Raw genomic sequence first — 21920 nt, forward strand, 5'->3', positions numbered from 1 at the left:
AATGGCTGAATGACCCTCACGTCATTTTGGAAGAAGCTGTGCCGAAGGTGTGCTCACTGCTCAGCCAGAAGTTGGTCTCCGTGTCAAACTACTGCAACAATGTTGTTGCAGTAGTTCTCCTTTTGGCACCAAATATAAACGATGGTGGCAGAGTGACATAATGAAACAGACTGTGTTCTTCCGGTAATAATTAACCGGAAGCTGGAACTGGAACCGTCCCAGTAACGTTCGGCTTGAACCATGTTTACCAAACAGTGGTTTGGGACCCATTTGGGGGAACGGACACATTTGTATGGGTCCTTTTATTTTTGTTTCCTACATTTTGTTTTTAAATATAATTTATTTCAAAATAAATAATTGTTCAAAGTAATTTCATGAATAAATAAAATAAAAATCTATGAAATTCCATAAATTAGAAAGCAAATGTTTAAAAAGTAAAGAAAATATGATGCCTGTACTGCAAGGCTGTGAACATCATTCTCTAATGAGAAACGTCTCTCATAGGACCAGTGTCAGACATATAGTATTGAATGCATTTGTCATCTCCTCCCAACATCATCTGCTCATGGCGTCTGTTGGAAGATGCTGTTCAACCCAGCTGAAAATGTATTTTCCATTTACTAGAGCGCTGTAGAGACAGGGTCACAGGGGGACCTACTAGAGCGCTGTAGAGACAGGGTCACAGGGGGACCTACTAGAGCGCTGTAGAGACAGGGTCACAGGGGGACCTACTAGAGCGATGTAGAGACAGGGTCACAGGGGGACCTACTAGAGCGTTGTAGAGACAGGGTCACAGGGGGACCTACTAGAGCGTTGTAGAGACAGGGTCACAGGGGGACCTACTAGAGCGTTGTAGAGACAGGGTCACAGGGGGACCTACTAGAGCGCTGTAGAGACAGGGTCACAGGGGGACCTACTAGAGCGCTGTAGAGACAGGGTCACAGGGGGACCTACTAGAGCGCTGTAGAGACAGGGTCACAGGGGGACCTACTAGAGCGCTGTAGAGACAGGGTCACAGGGGGACCTACTAGAGCGTTGTAGAGACAGGGTCACAGGGGGACCTACTAGAGCGCTGTAGAGACAGGGTCACAGGGGGACCTACTAGAGCGCTGTAGAGACAGGGTCACAGGGGGACCTACTAGAGCGCTGTAGAGACAGGGTCACAGGGGGACCGCTGTTATTTAACACACTCAATGATTAGTATCATATAGACCAAGAGAAATATCACACCACCTTCAGAAGAAAGAAATCCTTTTTTGTTTTGAATGATCACTGAACAAAAAAAAGGTCCTCTCTCGAGGCAAGGTGTCCCCGTTTGCAACCAGAACTTTGCTTCTCTCTCGCTTTCATCTCTCATTGGTGGGATTGATTTGTGTGACAGAGCCAGTTCATCAGACTCGGATCAATATTCATTAGGAGAGGTGGATGAGAGGCATTCTCAGTTAGAGACCTGTCTACCAGGACACCTTACACCTCATCTGGCTCTACACTATTAAGAGTCCTCGCTTAATTGCCCTTCAAGTCCTTAAAAACCTCCACTTTCTTACTATTACCAAGAAAGTGGCTTCCGGTTGCTGATTTGATTTATTTGATTTTCAGAAGAGATTATAAGAGGGAGGTCCCCCTTATACATTCTCTTATATAGAGAATGTAAAAGACTGACTATTCAGATCATAAGTTTCACCCTCTACACATGAACAATGTCTGGAGGTCCCTGGGTAAAACCATTAATCAGTAACAACCCAGTCAGCCCCACGACCGCTCATCAAGACAACCTGAGCAACCACCAGCTGGTTGAAGCTAAAACCAATTCCCCCCCCCCCCCCCCCCCCCCGGCACAAACTATTTTGAAACGGGGTTCTGCTGCTTAATACGTATCGATTCATGCAATACAATGAGGACAATATTGAGACAGACACACACACACACACACACACACACACACAATGAATCAGGTTTCTGCATCAGTATGCGTCTCACAGGTTGAGTTCCTGACGGTTTCGTTGCGTCTAGGCGGAGTGGAACACAAGCGGAACAAACACAGTTTATTTCCTGGACACAGGAAGCTGTGTAACACGATGATTTAATGTTTGTTTCCTGGACACAGGAAGCTGTGTAACCCGATGATTTAATGCTCCAGAGAAGAATAATTTCCACAGGCACATAAAAACATACACCAAGGACACTGTTGTGTATCCAGCCTCCCTCAGTGTGCACGCACGCACGCACGCACGCAGTTGTATTACTATACAGTACGTGTGAGGACATCATCATTTTAGGACAGCATTGCGATATCTTACTTTACAATTTTTGGGGCAATTTCAAAGCCTAACCTCACACATTGGTTGCATGCCACTGTAGTGTAAAATAAAATAGATGATCTACAAGTTCACCAATTGTAGATCTGCTACGTACAACTTGTGAGCTTGCAAATTGTTATTTTTTCGGCGCACAACATCAGCACACAACACCATTTTTACCAAATGTCCTCACTATGTCTATTTCTCTAATTCTGCTATACTTGTGGGGACATTTGGCCCTCAGAAGTATAGTAACACAAGTACACACACACAGAACCACTCCGATGAAGGCATCAGAAGTAGAGGTGACAGCACATTGAGGCTGAGCTCAATCTGTCAAACGGGAGGCCTTTATTTCCCCTGCCGTGCTTTATCACCACATCGCCGCCGACTTTTATGGCTCGCCAAGTCTTGCAGGTTAGGGTTAGCCAATCGGCAGTGGCTCAGGCGCTAAAGGTGCCGCTTGAGAAACGTAAGGATTGCCGGATCAATTCTGGGTTAGAGTCAAAGCGGGGCCCAGCCCCTATTCTCGCCATGCTATCCCTAAACTTTTTTGCCTTTTTTTTACTAGCCGATCTTCAAGTGAACAGGCAATTGGTTACCAATAACAAACCCAACACCGCACGTGGTCATATGGAGTCCTCAAAGGTTGAGAACCATGTGACTATAAACAGTAATGAGTCAGCGGTACGAATGTATATTACCGTGGTAGTTCCCAAACTTTTAAGCTCAAGACCCAAAAGGGAAATTAGAAGTTTGCCTGGGACCCAAACTAGTGAAAACAGCAGATCTATAAGCTCACGTTTCGCTTTGTGCGCGTTGTAGATCACCAATTTTCACAACTTTTTTCCATTACTTTTATTTTTAAGAAATAGTTTTGAAGTATGTTGGAATTGTTTATAATAGATGATTTGTTAGGTTTTTTTGTGGAAAAATATATATTTTTTTAAATATATAGGCTATATACTGTATATATTATTTTATGATGAAATGGGGGAAATAAAGGACACTTAATTGCAACCAATAGAAAATTGGTCCGTGACCCAAAGATGGCTGCCCAACCCACTGTCTGGGAAACAATGATATGCTGGACTCACCAGCGGAGCAGGAGCCGTCCGATACTCTGGAGATGAGCCTCTGCTGCTTGCAGGAGGCCTGTCGCCTGTAGCACTCGTTCTGGTACGTGTCTCCGTTGGAGCCGCACACTGGGATGTAGTTCCTGTGACACTGCAACACACAGAAACAAGCAGCATGGAGGATTACTATACTCAACACACTGGGATGTAGTTCCTGTGACACTGCAACACACAGAAACAAGCAGCATGGAGGATTACTATACTCAACACACTGGGATGTAGTTCCTGTGACACTGCAACACACAGAAACAAGCAGCATGGAGGATTACTATACTCAACACACTGGGATGTAGTTCCTGTGACACTGCAACACACAGAAACAAGCAGCATGGAGGATTACTATACTCAACACACTGGGATGTAGTTCCTGTGACACTGCAACACACAGAAACAAGCAGCATGGAGGATTATTATACTCAACACACTGGGATGTAGTTCCTGTGACACTGCAACACACAGAAACAAGCAGCATGGAGGATTACTATACTCAACACACTGGGATGTAGTTCCTGTGACACTGCAACACACAGCATGGAGGATTACACTCAACACACTGGGATGGAGTTCAACCAAGCCCCCAGAACGGCTGTCCAACGTTGAAGCTGCCACTACCTACTGGCCAAAACTGGAACTGCAGCACGTTCATGGAGGTGGACGTAACGTGCGTCAACCCTGACCTCAAATTTGAGACTGCTCTCAGCTTCCGCTCGCTCGAGCCATTGAGTTATAAAGGTACTTCTGACAGTCTTCCGGGTGCTCCAAAACGCCACTGAGCAACTTCCATTGAGTTATGAATAGCGGGGGGCGGGCTATCACTCCTCGGTCCGCACTCTATCCTTTTAAAACTCTATGAGTTCAACACACAGCCACACGGAGCATGGAGGATTACAATACTCAACACAACAATGTTACTTGAGTAACCCCAAAATAACCCCCCCCCCCCCCCATGGAGACTTGAATTCATGGATAGTTTTTGTTTGTTTTTGTTGCATTCCTAAGACAATAATTTGAGGGGACTCTTTCTCATTTTTAGGCCTGGGCCATGGCTCAGTGGTCCAGGCACCATGGCTGGTAGTCCAGTCTGGCAGTGTGCCGCGGGTTCGACTCCCGATCCCGACGGCCTTTACTGCATGTCTTCCCCCCATCTCTCTCCTCATTTCCTGTCAGCATACTGTCTGTCCCTCCATAAAAAATAAAGGCGAAAGCCACAAAAAAAAGAGGCATTTTTAGATAAAGAACATAGTATAAATAGCACACACTATCTACAAGCTCACAGTATTGTGATTAGCTGCAAATATATTCAACCTGACATCTGAATGAACTCTCCGTCACATGACTGTGTGTGGTGACCTCCACGACCTCTTCCACATGTCCATGACCCCTGACCCCGGTTAGACGCAGGGATGCGAGATGCCGCTTGGTTGCATCCTGTCCCACGAGTCCCCAGCGCTAATGACATATGACCTTGAGGGCGTTTGGGGATGCTCCTGTGACCTTTTGGTAGAATACAATTAAAAAGAATAGAAGCAGCTGCCCAATGCCCATTAGCTCACAACGTATCGCAGGGGAGGGTCTTCAATGTTGTTCAGACCAAGGACCCCCCCCCCCCCTTCGGATGTATCTTCAGACATTCCATTTATTTTAAACCCTCAATACTTGTAGTAAACTTGACCGTTGGCTCTGTACTTGGGCAGATCTTTTCCCCTCCCTGCCAAACCTCTTTGTAGAAATGGAGCCCCTGTTGAAGAACCCTGACGTATCGCATAGTGACGGGTTGTGAGCTTGCAGATCTGCTATTTGTCAAACGCTAACCCTAGAATTTGCGCTAGGTCAAATGCGGTGAATTGTTGTACCCTTAGCTCCTTTCTTTTTTTCTTTTTTTATATTTTTTATCCCACGATTTTGTAACCCATTTTTCACCCCTGTGCCAATCATCTACTGTGATCCTGGGCTCTACACACCCTCCGCCAACCTGGGGAGAGCAACGGACTTAACTCATGCTCCCTTCATGCCTGAGTGTCCAAGTTGCTCCTTTACACCTGACAGGGGGGAGTTTCCCTGGTTGGACGTAGCGCGTGGAAGGAACACGTTATTCCAACAGGCGCCCCGGCTGGCCAGGGGGAGGCAGTTTAGAGACCAGGATTACTGCATGTTTTTGTGAGGGTACCTACCCTAGGGGACACGGGGAGAACATGCAAACTCCACTCCTTTCAAGTGAGGTTAAAAAAATAAATACAAAAATCAAGGTCACAATCAAGGTCAGATCCATAAATACATGTCACACATTGACAGTTGCTGACAGAGGTGTGACCTGTCCTCTCTACTGAATGCAGACAGAGGTGTGACCTGTCCTCTACTGAATGCAGACAGAGGTGTGACCTGTCCTCTACTGAATGCAGACAGAGGTGTGACCTGTCCTCTACTGAATGCAGACAGAGGTGTGACCTGTCCTCTACTGAATGCAGACAGAGGTGTGACCTGTCCTCTACTGAATGCAGACAGAGGTGTGACCTGTCCTCTACTGAATGCAGACAGAGGTGTGACCTGTCCTCTACTGAATGCAGACAGAGGTGTGACCTGTCCTCTACTGAATGCAGACAGAGGTGTGACCTGTCCTCTACTGAATGCAGACAGAGGTGTGACCTGTCCTCTACTGAATGCAGACAGAGGTGTGACCTGTCCTCTACTGAATGCAGACAGAGGTGTGACCTGTCCTCTACTGAATGCAGACAGAGGTGTGACCTGTCCTCTACTGAATGCAGACAGAGGTGTGGCCTGTCCTCTACTGAATGCAGACAGAGGTGTGGCCTGTCCTCTACTGAAACTGTAAAAAAATAACGAAAGTTGCACCACAGGACTCTGGCAATCAATGAATACAGTTGCAACCACTATATTAATGGCAAGTATTTCATACAACTTAAGTTAAAAAAATCTGAACTATCCCTTTAAGAGAGGCAATCCAGAAAGTGGGAGTGTTTGTGGATTATGAGGAGGGCCTGGTCTCCTTTTATGATGTGGAGACCAGAGTGCATCTCTACTCTTTCACTGGCTGCACCTTCGCTGACAAACTCTATCCTACTGAATCCATGTGCCAACAATAGTGGTACAAACTCTGCTCCTCTGACCATCAATCACAGAGACTCATTTAATCCATACTGTAGTTTTGCATTCAAAGGTTTGTTTTCATTGAAGACAAGTTAATATCCAACTACTATTAGTAAACGAGTTACCGACTGAAGCAATCATTTTAAATTAAAAGGAATTCCCTGTCTGTGAGACTGTTGACTTATTGTCGACAATTCATTCCTACAAGGACGTGAGGTCTATATGTATATACTGTACACAGTATGTCTATGTATAATATTGGCATATCAGCAATAACAGCAATATTTTATCAAAGTCAAGTACTTTTTATTACTTTTTTTATTTTTTATTCCACAATTTTGCAACCCATTTTTTCACCCAGTGTCAATGATCTAATGTAATCCTGGGCGCTACACTTCCTAAGCCAACCTGGGGAGGCAGCGGACTGACCTCATGCTTCCTTCTATCTATGCAGTCCAAGCTGCGTCTTTTCACCTGACACCGATACAGCATCGGGACATCTCTACTTTTTATTACCAATGAAAATAAGCCCTCAGCTTTACAGCGTTTAATCCTTTTGACAGATAAGTATGTGCATCCATTTAGTCCATACAGATGCCAAATATATCACACTGTGGACGAGTCCATTGAAGATAGGAGTGCAATGATTCAGTTTGTCTCTCTTATGTGGCTGCATGTTATCAATTATAGAAAATAATGTGAATAATGTGAGTCTTCAAAAGAAATCAGTAATTGTAATTATGGGCAAATGGCCTGCATTTCTGAATCAACAGCAGCTGTGAATGTTGCTCACTTTGTAGTGCAAACATAAAAATATATAAAACACATGCGAAACGAAAATGCATGGAGTCGTGGGATGCAGCCATCAGGGCCACATTTATTGTACACTCTACCCGCAAGCAAAGTCTGAATATGTGTCAAATATTCTGACTATAATTATATTGTGTGAATAATATGTTTCACATATCGTCAGTGTGTGTGTGTGTGTGTGTGTTTTGGTAAACTCAGATCTATAAAGTCAGATACAAGGTGAAAAGGAGACAAGGAAACGAGGAGCCAAGGCAGACGTCTGAGGCAACAGAGTGTGTCGGAATTAACAATTCAATTTCCCCACCAGAGACCCATGGTATCGATAGTGTATCACTGACTCTGTGTGTGTGTGTGTGTGTGTGTGTGTGTTTGTGTGTGTGCGCGCGCGCGCGCGCGCATGGAGAAGGAGAGCCGGTTGCCCAGGGAACAAGCGATTCTCCTCTCTCTGTCATCATGACGCACACACACGCACACACGCACGCCAGATGTTGACAGGACTGACCTTGGTAGATAATGTTCAAAAAAGAATAATAAAAAAAATAAAAAAAAAACGGACAGATCTCCCAGCATGCAGTGCGTCCTTACCTGGAACTGACAGACACATTTGAGCATGGCTCCGTCGTCCCTGCACACACCTCCGTAACGACACGTGGACTCATCACACACTCGCAGATCACTCTTCTTCTCTGACAGGTCTGGGAAAAAAACATGACAACACACAGAGAGGTCAGACAGACACTTTTATTCTTAGTAAAACGGACGTGTAGATGTAGATTGGCTATTTTAACTACGGTATTCAAAAATGTTTTTCAAAATAGTAAAAAAAAGGCAAAGTAGTTTAAGGATAAGGGGTTTAGCATGGACAAATATAGAGCCCCAAATCAAACCAAAGAAAATTGCCCATCTGCAAGCTCACAATGCATCGCATCGTGATGCATTGTGCATGTGATCTCAGTTTGTGTTGAACCCCACGTGCATACGCATAACATGCTTGTCATTTGTTTGAGACTGTATTCAGAGTTCAGACTGTATAAAGAAGTGTTAACAAAAATAAAATGTCATGTTTTGAAAGTACTGATGAGTTGAATTATACTGAGAGAGATCTGTGTGGGTGTTTATGAATAGATTTTGGATATAGTTTTGCTTTCGTTAATATAGGACTCTTATTTTCTTAAATTGAAGTATTTTCTTCCTTTATGAATTCTTCATTCTCTGTGAATACGACCATGAATGCAAGGCTTCATGTGGTGGTGACCAACGTATAGAAAAACATCCTTTTGCAGGTGAAGTAGGCTACTAATTTATAGCTGTTGTGATATTTCTTTTGGTTAAAACAAATTAATTGTTAAGTCTATTATGATAGTAATCATTTCTGTTTGTTCAGTAACAGGGGTCTCCCGACTCCCGGTATCTCCATCTCTTTAGTAAACACTAAACAAATATTTCACCCAATAATGAGAGATCTGTTACTGGACAAACACACTATAACTATAATGATTACAGTCAGAATATATAGCTATTTAACTCTTATTCCAAAAAATTCACAGTAACTTTAAACCGAGACACAGAGCAGACAGTTGTGATGAACCAGAGTACCGATAGAAACAGAGCTAAAACGATACAATCTCTGCAAATGAAACATGGGCTCAATTTTGTGGAGTTGTAAATGCCAAACAGAAGAAGATATAGGGGCGGCGGTTTCGTATTCACGGTCGGCCCTGCGGCTTGCGGTGACAGGATAAAGCGGCGGAATGAGCCTTTATGTCACATCAAATGTGCATTAGTGGCGAAGAACGGTTGTTTCTTCCCCCCCCCCCCCCCCCCCCCGAGGAGACATTACGGAGTCGAATGAGCCCTGCTGGCATCAACACAGACACGCAGATTCCTATCTATCTACATATCTACGTACATCCGATTAGAGACCGCTTGTTTTTCAACTCTGGGTCCTAGAGGAACTCAGCTGTTTCTCATAAAACAGGTTTAATCGACAGTCACATATCGTTCCTGTCGGGCGGAAACCTCTTATCTGCATATTTTGAATAAAGGGCCACTTCACCCTTTTTGCAACAAGGAACACTACACAACTTTCTATTTTATTTAGGTTTGTCTCACTCCTCCAGCCATGTTGTTGTCGAGGGCATGAAGCTGCGTGTGGCTGTACAGGATGATGAGCTGTAGCCCACAAAGCCTCTGGGGGGTGCTATTTCTACCACTGACTAGGGTTAGAAGCGGGATGATTTTAGGAGGGTGTGTCGTTTCTGATAGAAACAGTATTTAAAGCCAGCACGCGCGCACGCACACACATACACACGCACACACGCACACACGCACACACACACACACACACACACACACACACACACACACACACACACACACACACACACACACACACACAGTAAAAACAAATCACTGTTGTGGCGGTATTGTACTGTAACTGTCTTGTTGTGGGGATCAAACCTGCGGTCTTTCTGGTACAATACCCTCTGAAGCATTACATCACCTTTCAGACTCGGGATGTTTGCTTTCCTGTGAAATGTGAAGTTTTCTAAGTATCTAAGAATAATAAATGGTTAACCAACACACACACACACACACACACACACACACACACACACACCTCTATCTGTCAACGCTTGGGCAAACAGCAGGCAATTAACGTCACATCAAAGTGATGGAGCTGGTTGAAGCCACCCTGCGTGCGTGCGTGCATGTGTGTGTAATTGTGTATGTGTCCACGTACTGCAGCTTTACTGGACAGTATAAAGCAGAGAGATGGGGCATGTCTTTAAGCACACATCAATCTGGTTCGTGACTCTCTGGCAGGACAAGCAGAAACTCTCTGAGACTAAAACGATCTGACTCCCAGTTAAGATTAAAAGAGAAACAGTGATTCTCACTATGTGGGCCAAATAATTGGCAAACCACTGAGATATTTATGATAATATATAACATTAATATGCAAAAGAAATTACATGGTATTTTTTAAACCTTGAAAAATGTGTTTTCATTGTGCTAAACAGCTAATTAAACTAGGGGAGTCAGGGATCTAACCAGGAAACATTCCATTTCACCAAGCGGCCGCTCTAATCTCCTGAGCCACTGCCGCCCCTGTTGCAAGTACAGAGGCAGGTTAGTCGTTTAAGTACTGTAATGCACTGAGCACAACACCAGACCCCCACCACCTGCATGCCCACCCCTCCGTGCCTCTACATTCTAACTTCAAATTACAGAACGAGCCGGCATGGGTGGAGTGCCTTGCTCGAGGTTACAAGCAAAGTGTGCGGGGATTGAACCTGGGATATTTGCTATGCAGTAAGCTACTCTAACTCAGGGACCCCCGGTGTTCCTTGAGGGTGTTCTAAATGGACCCTTACAGGTCTGTGCGTGTGTGTGCAAATGGTGCAAATGGTGCATATCTGTGCACTCTCAGAGTTATGGTGGTCATGATTCTTTTGGGGGAGAAACACTGCTGTAAATCACTGACACTAGTGATATTATTTGTCTCCCTTTGGCTTTGTGTTATTTTTTCTTTTTTCCCTTTATCTTCATCCTTCCAGGTTGAAGTGTCTTTCATGGCTAATTAAGTGAGTCATTAACCTCATCAATCAGCGGCCACAGGGATTTGCTGAGCAGCAATGCATGCTGGGAGAGAGAGAGAGAGAGAGAGAGAGCGAGAGGGGGAAACGGTGGAATGTATTGCTCTAGTATATACTATAAAATTAGTATACACTTGGTAGAATATTTCTAGTTTCGACTTAGACTACCGTTAAGTCTCTGTCTGTCTGTCTGTCTGTCTGTCTGTCTGTCTCTTTACCTGCAACAGACCCCCACCACCTGCATGCCCACCCCTCCGTGCCTCTACATTCAAATTACAGAACGAGCCGGCATGGGTGGAGAGCCATCCTAGAGCCTGGGTCTGGGTTGCCATTGTCGCATAAATTGCCTGCTCAGGGTGGGACAAAGTCGGGTCTCTGCTCTTCAGGTAAATGTTAAGTGTCTTGAGACGACTGTGTTGTGATTCGGCACTATGGTAAAATTGAATTGAATTGAAATTCAATAGATGAAATGTTCTTTGGGAGCAAGGGGAGTAAAAAAGAAACTTCCTACACGGAGCATGAACTGAAGGCATGGTCTCTGTTTCATTTAATCCATCTATCAACGCCTTCAAGACTTCCATTTGGTTCCATTTGTCTACTGTCTGAGTTCAAGGGGGCCCTTGCAATATGAAGGTTTGAGAACCAGTCCTTTACTCTACCCCTTCACCCCCGAGCACCAATACAAATGCATTGTCCTCTTTCTTACATACCAATGGTATGTAAGAAAGGATCATACCATCATAACCTCAGTTAATCTCTGTAAAGAAAATACAATAAATAGAATAGGCTTCCATTTTCTGACACCTGACTGGAGAAAAATGGATCGGTCTCATCTGGACGCCCTGCGGACAGGAAACGCCCTGCAGACAGGAAACGCCCTGCAGACAGGAAACGCCCTGCAGACAGGAAACGCCCTGTGGACAGGAAACGCCCTGCGGACAGGAAACGCCCTGCAGACAGGAAACGCCCTGCGGACAGGAAACGCCCTGAGGACAGGAAACGCCCTGAGGACAGGAAACGCCCTGAGGACAGGAAACGCCCTGAGGACAGGAAACGCCCTGCGGACAGGAAACGCCCTGAGGACAGGAAACGCCCTGAGGACAGGAAACGCCCTGAGGACAGGAAACGCCCTGCGGACAGGAAACGCCCTGCGGACAGGAAACGCCCTGCGGACAGGAAACGCCCTGCGGACAGGAAACGCCCTGCGGACAGGAAACGCCCTGAGGACAGGAAACGCCCTGCGGACAGGAAACGCCCTGAGGACAGGAAACGCCCTGCGGACAGGAAACGCCCTGAGGACAGGAAACGCCCTGCGGACAGGAAACGCCCTGAGGCCAGGAAACGCCCTGAGGACAGGAAACGCCCTGAGGACAGGAAACGCCCTGAGGCCAGGAAACGCCCTGCGGACAGGAAACGCCCTGCAGACAGGAAACGCCCTGCGGACAGGAAACGCCCTGCAGACAGGAAACGCCCTGTGGACAGGAAACGCCCTGTGGACAGGAAACGCCCTGAGGACAGGAAACGCCCTGCAGACAGGAAACGCCCTGCGGACAGGAAACGCCCTGCAGACAGGAAACGCCCTGTGGACAGGAAACGCCCTGCAGACAGGAAACGCCCTGTGGACAGGAAACTCCCTGTGGACAGGAAACGCCCTGTGGACAGGAAACGCCCTGTGGACAGGAAACGCCCTGCAGACAGGAAACGCCCTGTGGACAGGAAACTCCCTGTGGACAGGAAACGCCCTGGGGACAGGAAACGCCCTGCGGACAGGAAACGCCCTGCGGACAGGAAACGCCCTGCAGACAGGAAACGCCCTGCGGACAGGAAACGCCCTGCAGACAGGAAACGCCCTGCGGACAGGAAACGCCCTGTGGACAGGAAACGCCCTGCAGACAGGAAACGCCCTGTGGACAGGAAACTCCCTGTGGACAGGAAACGCCCTGGGGACAGGAAACGCCCTGCGGACAGGAAACGCCCTGCGGACAGGAAACGCCCTGCGGACAGGAAACGCCCTGCGGACAGGAAACGCCCTGTGGACAGGAAACGCCCTGAGGACAGGAAACGCCCTGAGGACAGGAAACGCCCTGCGGACAGGAAACGCCCTGCAGACAGGAAACGCCCTGCAGACAGGAAACGCCCTGCAGACAGGAAACGCCCTGCAGACAGGAAACTCAGCGGTAGGCCTCGGGCTGCGAGCGTGTCAATGCTGTGGTCTGACGTGAAAAGTCTGATGTGAAAGTCTAGATGTTTGTGTTTTTTTTTGTGGGGTTTTGTTTGAGACACACACACACACAGACACACACACACACACACACACACACACACACACAGGAGTGGCTTAGCGTGAAAGTTTTCATTTCATAGAGAGGAGCTTCCATGGCATATCGATCGCTCTTTGAAGAGAGAGCAGAGAAACAGGAGAAGGACGCCAGGCAGGGCGGGGCAGGCAGGAAGGCATTCATGTCAAACCAACCGCTGTCACAAATGCATTATGGGAAAGACTTTATACCCCAACGGAGGTTTAATGAGGAAATGGAGAATAGTGGAGACATTATTATAATCACTAAAAGGCAGTAGTGGGGGAAGAACTAAAAGTACAAAAGTATTAGCATGAAAATAATAGATGAAGTACCAAAAGAAAAAGTACAAAATGTCATATTTCACTTGGCTATTTACAAACAGAAAAAATATAAAATATATAGCTTAATACTGGTTAAGGCACGTCTTGAAATAACCCTAAATTAAAATGTACTAAGAGCGTGGGTGGATAGTGGACATCACAAACGTAACATTGGGACTTGTGAGAGACACCGTTGCTCTGATCCTCTCCCAACACTGTTCAGGGCTCTGGCATGACGATGAGGGACCAACCCAAATCAAACAAACACTGACTGAGAATAAAGGGAGTCTACCAGCACGCCTCAGATTGAAACAAACGGCCAGTCCGGTGCGTTGTAGGAACAGGCACAACAGAAAGGATGGGCTCTACTGCATGTACAGCAAATTGGGCATCTTCCTTAATTCCTTCACAGGTGGTACCAATCCAATGATACTAATCAAATGGAACCAAATGGACACTGAGATGGAGTAGAAGTATGAAGTATTGACAAATTGTGGTCTCTGTAGACTGTCTGGTGGAAACTGGAAACCTCCTGACAGTAGGCCTAACTGTATCTTTTTAGGGTTCAGATTCAAAATCAGCAAAAGTAGCAGATCAATCATCATCGCTGCAGTGTAGTATGATCAAGTAGGGCGTACATTTACGAGAAATAAAGTTGGAGATAACCTCAAATATGTACTTGGTTAAACAAAGAAACACTAAACAGCAGAGTTTTGAACCTCTCCAAACCACTTCTGTAGCAGCTTCCTCTTGTTGGCCATGGTGTGTGTGTGTGTGTGTGTGTGTGAGCGTGCGTGCGCAACGCGTGTGTAAATGTGTGTGTTGCGGGCACCCTGGTAGGTTTCTTAATTGCCTCATTTGAATAACTGGTCGAGGCCTGCGGGCTGATCCCACCTGCCTCTGTTGAACTGAGCAACACACACACCACACACACACACACACACACACACACACACACACACACACACACACACACACACACACACACACACACACACACACACACACACACACACACACACACACACACACACACACACACACACACACACACACACACACACACACACACACACACACACACACACACACACACACACACGTTTGTGACGTCCACTTCCTTCAGCAGTGTTTGGTTGAAGGCAAGCTGCCACATGTGCGGCGTGTAAAGCTGCTCCACAGGAACGCTATTCACACTCACATCAGTTCCCAGCCTGCTGCTGACTCTCATCACTGAGGTTTACCTTAAAGGGATATTTCACCTTCAAACATGTTGGGGGTCATTTTAACGACTACTCAGGCTTTTGTGAGCACCCCGAATTTTGGTTTTGACATTTGCTTGATTGAGTATTTGAGACTTATTTTGTCCGACACCCCCATCCTATACAAACCCATTGTACATTCAAACTACATTTCAACCATGCTTTTTCAAGAACTTTTTTCCATTTAATTTAATTGTAATTGTTTTAATCTTTGGACTTTCTCCACAAAAGATTACAGAATAAAGGCTTTGAATTGGTGACCAAATTTTAAACAAGTGTTTCATTACACTGTTATGTTTATATCCTGGGTTTAAGCTATATTGTGCTTACTTGTATTTATTGTACGCAAATCAAATCATCAATCTCTATGTCAAAAATAGCAGATCTACAAGCTCCTGTAGATGCTATTATCACCAAATGTTTGTCAAAGAATAGGGACAAGCGCGTCTTACTTACACACGCACACGCACACGCACACGCACACACACACACACACACACACACACACACACACACACACACACACACACACACACACACACACACACACACACACACACACACACACACACACACACACACACACAGCGGTCATGGAAGGGTTAAGCTGTCTCTCTCTGTCTGTGACAGAGGATGCAGCTATTGATGTGTGCTAGCCTGCTGGAGACAATAAGAGGCTGCTGGGAAGGGAGGGGGAGTGGATTTAAACCCCCCAGAGACAGACAGGCTAGGTGGGCATGAGGAGCGCTCAGGAGAACCTGGAGGGTTTAAACCCCCTAGAGACAGACAGGCTAGGTGGGCATGAGGAGCGCTCAGGAGAACCTGGAGGGTTTAAACCCCCTAGAGACAGACAGGCTAGGTGGGCATGAGGAGTGGATTTAAACCCCCCAGAGACAGACAGGCTAGGTGGGCATGAGGAGTGGATTTAAACCCCCCAGAGACAGACAGGCTAGGTGGGCATCATGAGCGCTCAGGAGAACCTGGAGGGTTTAAACCCCCTAGACAGACAGGCTAGGTGGGCATGAGGAGTGGATTTAAACCCCCCAGAGACAGACAGGCTAGGTGGGCATCATGAGCGCTCAGGAGAACCTGGAGGGTTTGGATGGAGGGTCCCAACAGGTCAAGACTTGGTACTTTCTTTTCTTCTTTTTTTCCCCTTACTTTCCATTCTGTTTGATAATGTATCAAACAGAATGGAATAAGGAGTATAGATAATGTATCTATACTCCTACTCCACTCCATCTCAGAGGCAAATCATGTACTTTCCGCTTTACCCCGCTAAAGTAATTGTATTTACTGGTTACTTTGCAGATTTGGATTATCATTATAAGACCGGGGGGGGGGGGGGGGGGGGGGGGGGGGACTCGACACGACGCAGGCTCCACCGGCAGGCATCGACTGGAGAAGAGGCACAAATTATGTGCATTTTCCGTTGTAATATGTATGAGACGAGACACACTGATAAAACACGACCCCAGGCTGAGCTGCAGGCAACGGACTATAGGGAATATTTGCACGTGTGTACGGTGTACATACGCATGCATGCGTGTACGGTGTACGACACGTACGCATGCATGTGTATGGTGTACGTACGCATGCATGTGTATGGTGTACGTACGCATGCATGTGTATGGTGTACGTACACATGCATGTGTATGGTGTACGTACGCATGCATGTGTATGGTGTACGTACGCATGCATGTGTATGGTGTACGTACGCATGCATGTGTATGGTGTACGTACGCATGCATGTGTATGGTGTACGTACACATGCATGTGTATGGTGTACGTACGCATGCATGTGTATGGTGTACGTACGCATGCATGTGTATGGTGTACGTACGCATGCATGTGTATGGTGTACGTACGCATGCATGTGTATGGTGTACGTACGCATGCATGCGTTGCATTAATGTATGCATATATCGTTGGTGTCGGGGGCAAACCGTGATTGTCCCAAAGCGTTCCCTTTTATTACCATTATTTTTTATACCATTTGAAAATAGCACATCTGCAAGCTATACCCCAGCAATCTCTTTAGTGAGAAATCTCTTTATGAAAAAGAACCATAACAAGGTTGAGATATGGAGATGCAGGTTTTATGGTTGTCGTGGGGGGAGGTTTATTTATTTCTTACTTAAAACTGCACTACGGTATGTCACTTTCCTGATTTATCCCGTATTTGAACCCTGGGTCTCACGCACAAGGCCTGACTCATGACATTATTTATTTTTTTAGCACTGAGCTCATAGAGCTGCACGCTGGCTTGTTCAGGGGAGAAATTAAATAATTGACGTGAAGATAACATAAACCAGAAACAGTATTGTGACAAAAGTTGTTTCCAACCTAGACACAGAATCTAAATGTCTCAATAGAAGAGAAGGGAGACCAAATAAAACCACCCCAATTCTATAGGTTTAGGGGTTGACAGAACTTGACACTAAGGTCTCAGAGGCACTTGCCTGTCGCGCAAGTACAGGCTTGCCTAAAGGTCATGCCCTCTGGCCCAAAAAGTAAATCGATATAATAGGTAAATTTGAATTAATTATTAATTTTAACACTTTTTTTCCTTTCTGGGGCTGTACGATAAAACAAAATCATAGCTAAGTTTTCAGGCGAAATACCTATGATGGTTTTACAATTATTGTATATTTGTAAGTGTACCAACAGTGAAAAACAGGTAATGTGCTCTTATTTTACATTCCACAGACAATTTTCTGGCGTTCTGGCCACGTTTATTCATTTTTTGACAGATATCTTTAGTGTTGTGTTTCTCAAATGAGCACTTGAAAACCTGAAAGCAAACGCCACCTGCCCGAAAGTTGTATTTACCTGCCAGGGGCAAGGCAACCCTTAATTGTCCCAAGTATGGGCATTAAAATATGCTTATCAAGTATCAAAAGTAAAAGTACTCTACTCAATACGCGTCGTGGAGAATAGGGATGCTGGGTCTCAAGTGGTAAATGCTTCATACACTGAGGATGACTACCGCTGCCTTCCTCACTTCATCCTCACTTCATACTGAAACTACAGGGGGATGAGAGAGAGAGAGAGAGAGAGAGAGAGAGAGAGATTGGGGGAGTATTGTCATGAAAGATGAATGTTTAAATGTTTTATTCATAAGTGGTTCAGTCCGGAAGGACATCAGCTTTTGATATACAGCTCATGTGTGTGTGTGTGTGTGTGTGTGTGTGTGTGTGTGTGTGTGTGTGTGTGTGTGTGTGTGCGTGCGACTCAGCCTTGTTTATTTGGTTTAAAGATTCCTGTTGGAGAAAAATAAATAAAAATAAAATAAAAATATATATATATACTTTTTTTATATATATATATCTTCCGGCATTTCAGCTCAGCTATTCTAGAGTTCAAATCAAGATAAAGCCTACTACTAAATTATTAACATAGTTTTAATTTAGTGTGTGTATGTGTGTGTGTGTGTGTGTGTGTGTGTGTGTGTGTGTGTGTGTGTGTGTGTGTGTGTGTGTGTGTGTGCGCGCGCGAGGGTGTGTACGTGCGTGCGTGTGACTCAGCCTTGTTTATTTGCTCTAAAGATTCGTTTAAAGCAAGCAGATTTAAAGACATATGAATGGAAGACCCGGAAGACATCGTTCTTCCGGGTGGTTCAAAACGCCCAAAGCAACTTCCATTGAAGTGACTAGCGGGGGGCGGGGCTGTCACTCTTCAATCCGTTCTCTAGATATATTATAGCTCTATGATAAATCCAGCAACCTTATTTTGGGGAAAGCTTTCGCAGGGAAAATAGCAGATCGACAAGCTCACAAGGCGTCTCGCTAGTCGCTGTGGCGCGTTGTGAGCTTGTCAATCGACTACATTCACCAAAAGTCCACAAGTCCTCAGTTGTTGGCAGTTCCCACCTGATGTTGTGTGGGAGTCCAGACTGCACCAGAACGTGCTGAATGATGGCTAGCTTGCATAACGTCTTCACACTAGGACCTAAGTCTAAGATGTACAGGTTACAATCACGCAATCTGTATCTTCCCAAGATGATACGATCAGCCATGAAACATATCTCACAAGGTGAATGCGGGCATTCACTTTGTGCAACCTTCTAACAGAAGGTCTCTGGTTTGACTTTCCACAGATCGCTCCTGTTGTAGCCACGCAATATGTACAGCTCTCCTTTGTACGCAAAGGCTGAATTACCATCATTCGTCTGGAAGAAGCTGTGCCGAAGGCATTTTCAACCAGAAGTTGGTCTCTGTGTCAAACACTCTGATTCCTTTGTAATGCCAGATCCCTTTGCTCCCAAATACAAACATCTTTGTCCCGATGATTGTGGCAGAGCTTCTTTTTGAAGAAAGTGGTGGACTGCCTCTGGGGTTAATTGAAGGCCAGACCATTGTGGTCTAGTGTCCAACTTGTACATGTCATTGGTGTGTATCCTATTCCTACAGTGAGGGAATGTGTGGATGTTGTATCACCCATAGACATACATATTCTTCACCAAGACACAGGCTGAGTGCTCTTCTCTGTCCACTAGAATAGTACCCGTAACCTCAGGTTTGAGCCATATGTGTGCGTCGACACCAAATGCATAAAGCATGTTGAGTATGCCACATTTTCAAAAACAAATCTTGGGGGAAAAACTTGTAATATGTCGAATAATTTTTAAACAATTCAGCAACACAAATCTGGTACGGCACAACAATATTTTCAGATGGGGGGTCCGCAGACAAATACATTCATTTGGGAGTCCTGGACATGAAAATGTTTGAGACCACTGGTTTAAACAACTAGACGGTAACGATGGAAGTTGTAGATCCATGCCTCACCTGGCTATGCAATACCCGTTGTACCCGTGTAAGAGTACCCGTTCAACCCATCTGTCTGTGTCCCTTTTAAGCCCATATATGGAGATTTCTGTATCAGTCTCCCTTTATTCCTATATATGGAGTTCTGTGTCAGGCATGCCCAAATATGGAGTATTGTAATGCCAGAACAGGTCCATATATGGAGCCTTTCCAGAGCACGGTCAGAGGCCTTTTTTGGTGTTGCATGCATCCGACCGACTCGACACCGGGCACTGCACTCCCTGTGGGGTTGTGGAACGCGCGTGTCGAAATTTGAAGTCGGCAGATGGATAGCTGGATAGATGGATAGTATACCAATATTTACAAGCAACTTTACAGAAAAACTAAATAATAAGCTGAGTAGTGCAGTGTTTGGTGGCAGAGGCAGAGGCAGAGACAGTGGCGGGGGAGAGTTACAGGATGTTTGGACAACACTTTCATTACAGCGAGTAGCAAGCCAACAGTGTATGCATGTACACATGCGTGTACACACACACACACACACACACACACACACACACACACACTTTCAATTAACAGATACTTAAGCACCATCAGTTTTCTGGCGAAAAGAGCAAAAACACAAAACAGAGCCCCGAGGGACTCTGCTCAACAACATTCATGTGGAGTGGTTAAGTATAGTACTCAAGTACTCGTGTCCATCAGTGGTCTCAGAAACAGCTGACTGATAAAAGACTGAGGGTCCTCTGATCATGAGAGGCTTGAGAAGTGAAGAATGCTACAATTACTCTAAATGCACTGAAGATAAGGTAGAGAGAGAGAGAGAGAGAGAGAGAGAGAGAGAGAGAGAGAGAGAGAGAGAGAGAGAGAGAGAGAGAGAGAGAGAGACAGACAGACAGACAGAGAGACAGAGAGACAGAGAGAGAGAGAGAGAGAGAGAGACCAAATTGAGAATGCATCCAGTGAAAATTCAAAGGGGAGCATTTAAAAGTTACACCTAAAGCACCTAAAATAAAGTGACCCAGACGTACTTCATATCAGAGCCTTCACTTACAGAGAGACTCTAGAGAGATGCCCGCCTCAGCCAGCTGGTTCTGGGAAAACACGAAAATACTTGACACATTAGAAAGAATGAACCCCAAGAAAAGAGCAAACCAACAACGTTATTCGGACGCAAACAGAGATTAGAATACATAGTGGCAGAATGCCTGAGCACTGTTACTGATCCGAAACGAAGGAAATCCTTGACTATGTACAGAGTGAAGTGAACACAGATGGAGAGGTCTCTATACTCTCCACAGGAAGACCTGGCTGCCAAAAAAAGACAAACTACGCATTCCTAATGAAGGTCCACTCGCAATAAACAGTGGGAGCATTAAGTGTGCAGACTTTATTGTTTTCTGTAAAGATGGAGATAAGAGCCATAGTTTTGTACTTTTTCTGTTTTGTATATGTGTCTAATTGTCTATGGAGTTAACATCACAGCACCCACTGGCACTACATACACAAAATGAACTTTCTATCAATATGTAGGCTACTTTCTGTATCGTACTGGTCTCTTTTTGCTCACTTGGTGTGAAATTAAAACGGAAGCGGAAATACTGAGATGCCGGATACAGTATGTGCAAACCTCCCCCCACACAATGAGGTTCTGGCTAGGGGAAAGACTGACATACAACTGCTGTACAATCAGCACAGATCTTTAAATAACTGTTGCTATTTTAGGTTGTTTTTTGCGACCATAGGTTGCAGATTACTATGAAAACCTGCAAAACCCATCAGTCCGTCAGTCAGGTCACGCCTTCATATGGCTGTCAGTCTACGCCTCGTGACATCACACGGCCTATGGGCATTCCCTGACAATCCCTGTTATGCCCATATATGGAGATCCCAGATGTTAATCCCATATATGGGAATGTCAATATATGGCCATATTGTGACAGTCTCATGATAACCAGTGTGGTTGCCACGATGCGAGTCACACTTGCAAATGAACCAAGTTGGTACATCACATGGTCTCCATTATGTGGAGCTGACTATCATCAGCTGGATCTCCATAATTGACCTCATCAAACCCTGGATAGCCATACATGGTTTGACATACTAGATCTGCATATACATGTATGGAGCCGGCCAGCAACTCTACAGTACATCTGACCTCACTGACACCAATAGTTTAACTCCTGCTTCTCAACTGTGCCTTATTAAGAAGCTCTGTTGTTTCAGCGTCCTCACGGCGTCTCTCTCTCTGTCTGTCTGTCTGTCTGTCTGTCTGTCTGTCTGTCTCATCAAGCTCTTCACATCTTCAGGCAATGCAAA

General features: G+C 45.4%; 1 protein-coding gene across 2 annotated transcripts in view; it reads right to left on the minus strand.

Annotated features, from left to right (window-relative positions):
- tmeff1a (transmembrane protein with EGF-like and two follistatin-like domains 1a) overlaps window positions 1–21920 on the minus strand; it is a 79643-nt gene that overhangs the window by 26455 nt on the left and 31268 nt on the right. For both annotated transcript variants that reach the window (XM_080778236.1, XM_080778235.1), the window contains exons 2-3: window positions 7937–8046; window positions 3398–3527 (exon numbers count right to left, since the gene is read on the minus strand). In XM_080778236.1, the coding sequence (XP_080634362.1) occupies window positions 3398–3527; window positions 7937–8046 (240 nt within the window). The remainder of the gene's footprint in view (window positions 1–3397; window positions 3528–7936; window positions 8047–21920) is intronic.

This window comes from Protomyctophum bolini (assembly GCF_963924005.1).
Source record: "Protomyctophum bolini genome assembly, chromosome: 12".
Taxonomy (NCBI): Eukaryota; Metazoa; Chordata; class Actinopteri; order Myctophiformes; family Myctophidae; genus Protomyctophum; species Protomyctophum bolini.